Genomic DNA, 6,000 nt, shown 5'->3' with positions numbered 1-6,000 from the left:
CAATGGCAATTATGGATATTGGTTTAGATAGTTTATGCGATTTGAGGCCCTGGATCTGGACGAACTTAGCGTCGATCAAATTAAACCCCGCCTTACTGTCCAGAAAAGAAGCTGAAATAACCACCTTATTTTTGCCAAGATGGATCTCAGCTGGGAAAAAAAATTTGTGGCCTACACACAGAGGAAATATGTACACCTGGGTTGCTAACCTCCCCGCAACCTGGGCTCCTTAGTTTTCCCACGACTGCTTATGGTGTGAAAACCACCCACAAAATCACCCTTTCTACCAGAGAAGAATAAGAAACACTCTCCCCGTTTACGCCGAACTACAGTTGGACCAACAGAACGAGTTACCCCACCCAACTGTGTGGGTTCCTCAGTTGACACATACCTAGGTTCCCTTGACCCCGGGCCCCCCGCAAATTGGAGTGTCTCTTTATGTCTCTAGCGAGGACAGTGGTCCATACGGATTGCCAGAGACATGGCCGCCTCAAGGGAAACCAGCGTCTCATACAGGCAAAAGCATCCTTTACCCTTATAGATAGCCCTTGACTGAACTGGATACGGAGCACGGGGTCATGCCTGTTAGTGTCAGTGGACCACCTCCGAAACTTAGAGCAATACTTCTCCGCTGGTCATTCTCGCTGCCATAGCATAAACAAAGCCAGGCAGACGTGGTCGGGGTCGTCATATATGTGACCCAGCAACTGAAAAAATTCCTCAACCGTACCAAGTGACAGAGAGAGAAAATGCCCACGCTTGGGAGTCACCCTGAAGGAGCAAAATTACTATTCCCACCCGTTGCTCCTCGGTTCCCGAGGAGTGAGGATACATTTTAAAGTAAAGCTTACAGGCCTCCCTAAAAATATCAAACTTGTCACGTCCCCTAGGGAACTTGTCGGGCAAAGCGACCTTGAGCTCCTCCAGGGATTGCCTGGGAGTAGCTGACTGTAAACCAGATGAGTTAGGGTGCTGTGAAACAACAGAACGAAGATCTGCCACCTCCAGGCTGAGTTGCTGCAGTTGTCCAGCCAGAGCAGTAATTGGATCCATAGTGGATCAAAAAATGGTACAGCCAGTGTTAATGTCACAGGTCTGTAGTTTGATATAAAAGGGCCTCGGGGCTCCGTCCCTATCCCCAAATCTAGGGGTGCCCTAGCTATCCCTGCTTGCCATATTACTTCTAATGGTGAAGACACCGGGCCGCATACCTTGCTGAGCTCCTGAATCAGTCCTTATTTGTCCCCTCCACAACCAAGGGAAGTGGAGAGTCATTGTACATAACAATACACAAATCAGACTAACAAGGGAAGACATACAGGTATAAATGAAAATACCAATCATACAGATATGCACTCACAACAAATGAGTGGAACAACGGGCTGTAAAAGGAAGGAAAACCAAATGGGAGACAATGAGGTTATGCACACAGACAAATCACCAAGCAACAGATCAACAGATCTAGAGATCAACACTTCAAACGCCTCCTCAACAAACACCATCAGGCAGTATAAAACTAACACTGGCAATCCAGATTGCCAGAGGCGAGTATATATAGCAGGGGGAGTGGCCAAAACTGAACAGATGAGATAATCAAAGCAAGAACATTTCAGAGACTCTCAACTGAACAGATTTAACTCCTGCACTGATAGCAGAAACCTCATGTTAAATATGATGGTGAAGTAAGGGGCTCTCTGTGTTTACACCTGACCACGGTGTGTGCAAGGGGATTTCTGTGGGTACACCTGAGCCCCGTGTGTGTGAGGGGCTCTCTGTGGTTACACCTGGCCCCTGTGTGAAGGGCTCTCTGTGGTTACACCTGGCCCCTATGTGTGAGGGGAGCTCTCTGTGGTTACATCTGACTCCTGTATGTGGTGTGAGGGTCTCTCTGTGGTTACATTTGACCCCTGTGTATGTGGGAGGGGGGGGCGCTCTGTGGTTACATCTGACCCCTGTGAGTGAGGGTCTCTCTGTGGTTACACCTGGCCCCTGTGTGTGAGGGTCTCTCTGTGGTTACACCTGGCCCCTGTGTGTGAGGGTCTCTCTGTGGTTACATCTGACCCCTGTGTGTGGAGCTCTCTGTGGTTACATCTGACCCCTGTGTGTGAGAGGGCTCTCTGTGGTTACACCTGGCCCCTGTGTGTGGGGGGCTCTCTGTGGTTAAATCTGACCCCTGTATGTGGTGTGAGGGTCTCTCTGTGGTTACATTTGACCCCTGTGTATGTGGGAGGGGGGGCGCTCTGTGGTTACATCTGACCCCTGTGTGAGGGTCTCTCTGTGGTTACACCTGGCCCCTGTGTGTGAGAGTCTCTCTGTGGTTACATCTGACCCCTGTGTGAGGAGCTCTCTGTGGTTACACCTGGCCCCTGTGTGTGAGAGGGCTCTCTGTGGTTACACCTGGCCCCTGTGTGTGGGGGGCTCTTTGTGGTTACACCTGGCCCCTGTGTGTGGGGGGCTCTTTGTGGTTACACCTGGCCCCTGTGTGTGAGAGGGCTCTCTGTGGTTATACCTGGCCCCTGTGTGTGGGGGGCTCTTTGTGGTTACACCTGGCCCCTGTGTGTGAGAGGGCTCTCTGTGGTTACACCTGGCCCCTGTGTGTGGGGGGCTCTCTGTGGTTACACCTGGCCCCTGTGTGTGGGGGGCTCTTTGTAGTTACACCTGGCCCCTGTGTGTGTGGGGGGCTCTTTGTGGTTACACCTGGTCCATGTGTGTGGGGGGCTCTCTGTGGTTACACCTGGTCCCTGTGTGTGGGGGGGCTCTTTGTGGTTACACCTGGCCCCTGTGTGTGAGAGTCTCTCTGTGGTTACATCTGACCCCTGTGTGTGGAGCTCTCTGTGGTTACACCTGGCCCCTGTGTGTGAGAGGGCTCTCTGTGGTTACACCTGGCCCCTGTGTGTGGGGGGCTCTCTGTGGTTACACCTGGCCCCTGTGTGTGGGGGGCTCTTTGTAGTTACACCTGGCCCCTGTGTGTGTGGGGGGCTCTTTGTGGTTACACCTGGTCCATGTGTGTGGGGGGCTCTCTGTGGTTACACCTGGTCCCTGTGTGTGGGGGGGCTCTTTGTGGTTACACCTGGCCCCTGTGTGTGAGAGTCTCTCTGTGGTTACATCTGACCCCTGTGTGTGGAGCTCTCTGTGGTTACACCTGGCCCCTGTGTGTGAGAGGGCTCTCTGTGGTTACACCTGGCCCCTGTGTGTGGGGGGCTTTTTGTCGTTACACCTGGCCCATGTGTGTGGGGGGCTCTCTGTGGTTACACCTGGCCCCTGTGTGTGGGGGGGCTCTTTGTGGTTACACCTGGCCCCTGTGTGTGGGGGGGCTCTCTGTGGTTACACCTGGCCCCTGTGTGTGGGGGGCTCTCTGTGGTTACACCTGGCCCCTGAGTGTGGGGGGGCTCTCTGTGGTTACACCTGGCCCCTGTTTGTGGGGGTCTCTCTGTGGTTACACCTGGCCCCTGTGTGTGGGGGGCTCTCTGTGGTTACACCTGGCCCCTGTGTGTGGGGGGTTCTTTGTGGTTACACCTGGCCCCTGTGTGTGGGGGGCTCTCTGTGGTTACACCTGGCCCCTGTGTGTGAGAGGGCTCTCTGTGGTTATACCTGGCCCCTGTGTGTGGGGGGCTCTCTGTGGTTACACCTGGCCCCTATGTGTGGGGGGGCTCTTTGTGGTTACACCTTGCCCCTGTGTGTGGGGGGCTCTTTGTGGTTACACCTGGCCCCTGTGTGTGAGAGGGCTCTCTGTGGTTACACCTGGCCCCTGTGTGTGGGGGGCTCTCTGTGGTTACACCTGGCCCCTGTGTGTGGGGGGCTCCCTGTGGTTACACCTGGACCCTGTGTGTGGGGGGCTCTCTGTGGTTACACCTGGCCCCTGAGTGTGGGGGGGCTCTCTGTGGTTACACCTGGCCCCTGATTGTGGGGGGCTCTCTGTGGTTACACCTGGCCCCTGTTTGTGGGGGTCTCTCTGTGGTTACACCTGGCCCCTGTGTGTAGGGGGCTCTTTGTGGTTACACCTGGCCCCTGTGTGTGGGGGGGGGCTCTCTGTGGTTACACCTGGCCCCTGTGTGTGGGGGGCTCTCTGTGGTTACACCTGGCCCCTGTGTGTGGAGCTCTCTGTGGTTACACCTGGCCCCTGTGTGTGGGGGGGCTCTCTGTGGTTACACCTGGCCCCTGTGTGTGGGGGGCTCTCTGTGGTTACACCTGGCCCCTGTGTGTGGGGGGCTCTCTGTGGTTACACCTGGCCCCTGTGTGTGGGGGGCTCTCTGTGGTTACACCTGGCCCCTGTGTGTGAGGGGCTCTCTGTGGTTACACCTGGCCCCTGTGTGTGGGGGGCTCTCTGTGGTTACACCTGGCCCCTGTGTGTGGGGGGCTCTCTGTGGTTACACCTGGCCCCTGTGTGTGAGGGGCTCTCTGTGGTTACACCTGGCCCCTGTTTGTGGGGGCTCTCTGTGGTTACACCTGGCCCCTGTGTGTGGGGGGCTCTTTGTGGTTACACCTGGCCCCTGTGTGTGGGGGATCTCTGTAGTTACAACCCCTTCCATCCAGACTGCTGGACTACTAGGACGGACTTGCTTGATACCTCGGCTGCTCCTCCATACCAGCCGGTGCAGTCAGTGTCAGGAGTGTGGCTACCCTCCTGACTCCCGTCCTCTTCTTTCCTCCAGGTGAGTTCCAGTCACCGCCGGTGCACATCAGCGCGCCATTCCCCCCGCCGCCAGCACACTAAGCTGAGGTGACAGCTGAGGGCGCCGCTACCTCCCGAGCCCCGGGCACAGCACCGTCTCCTGCCACTAATAGGCTTTGTGCCGTGGTGCCGCCTCCTCATTATGACGCTTAGGTAACGGCCTAATCCTAACTAATGGCAGTGCCTGCCCTTCTCTTCGCAGGTCCAGGGGAGGGGGGGGAGAGGACTCAAACGTGCTCATGTTGTCAAATCTGTGTGTTGTGCTTGTCAATCTGCTGAGATTGGAGAGACGTGTCTGCTTCTCCGGCTCCAGTGCGCAGCCGCCAGCGCCGGGTGCCATGCTCCTGGCTGTAGGAAGGGGATTACCTCTCATCCTATTGCCCAGCGTTCTCACCTAGTTGTTGCTCTCCCTGGCAGCACGTTGGCATTGCTGTGCCCGGGGATGGCCTGTCAGTGAGCTGAGTGCATGTCCGTGCAGCCGCCACATCTGTGAGCTCCCTCCTCAGCTGATCACTTGGCAGCTCGGATGAGCGGCAGGAAAGGACTCGTCGTCTCGGCGGCTTTATGAATGGCACCGCTATGGAGGAAATACCGTTCCAGAAAGTCAAAACCAGAAGGAAGAAGTGCCGCTGCTCCCCCGCCTCCCCGCTGGATGCCATCGCATGCGAAGACGAGTTTGACTGCAAGGAGCTGGAGTCCCTGTTCCATAATTACAACCTGAAGCTGGAGCAGACCTCGACCTTGAAGGCTCTGGCTGTGCTGATCGTCATGACGGCCACCCTGGCGCTGGTGGAGCTGCTGTCCGGCCCCAGCCTCAGCATCTCCAAGGGCTCGCACCCCGTGCACTGCATCATCTTCGTGTCCCTGTTCATCGTCACCAATGTGAAGTACCTGCAGGTAACGCAGCTGCAGCAGATCGTCAAGCTCACCTTGCTCTTCGGCTTCACTTTCGCCTTCCTATGCTGCCCCTTCTCCCTGGGAGCTTATGGCTTGGAGCCCCCCACATCGCCAGATCAAGGAATGTGGCAGCTGATGCTGGTGACGTTTGTGTCCTATGCCCTGCTGCCAGTGAGGACCCTGCTGGCCATCGTCTTTGGGTTCATGGTGTCTGTGTCTCACATCATTGTCACAGCAACCTCTGTGAGTGTGAAGAACCACAAGCTGTGGAGAACGGTGAGTGGGCTGTGTGCTGTCCGTGGTGCTGAGCAGTGCGGGCTGTGACGGAGCGTGTGTCCAGCCTGCTGCCCCCATCACCGTCCCCTATGTAATGGGTGTCCTCATACAGGCTGTATTTATAGCTTATGCTCTCCCAGGGCTGTGACGGGAGA

General features: G+C 56.3%; 1 protein-coding gene across 2 annotated transcripts in view; it reads left to right on the top strand.

The window, feature by feature from the left end:
- Window positions 1-4,849: 4,849 nt before the first annotated feature.
- The window catches only part of ADCY1 (adenylate cyclase 1), a 743,884-nt gene continuing 742,733 nt past the window's right edge, over window positions 4,850-6,000 (top strand). Inside the window, exon 1 of one of the 2 annotated variants that reach the window (XM_073678356.1) lies at window positions 4,850-5,845. In XM_073678356.1, coding sequence (XP_073534457.1) covers window positions 5,237-5,845 — 609 coding nt within the window. In that variant the 5' untranslated portion in view covers window positions 4,850-5,236. The remainder of the gene's footprint in view (window positions 5,846-6,000) is intronic. The other variant, XM_073678357.1, reaches the window with a different exon arrangement.

This window comes from Phyllobates terribilis, unplaced genomic scaffold, assembly GCF_046119375.1.
Source record: "Phyllobates terribilis strain yellow unplaced genomic scaffold, ASM4611937v1 Scaffold_4__5_contigs__length_816908805, whole genome shotgun sequence".
In the NCBI taxonomy this organism is placed as follows: Eukaryota; Metazoa; Chordata; class Amphibia; order Anura; family Dendrobatidae; genus Phyllobates; species Phyllobates terribilis.
This window is presented reverse-complemented; position numbering and strand designations above follow the sequence as displayed.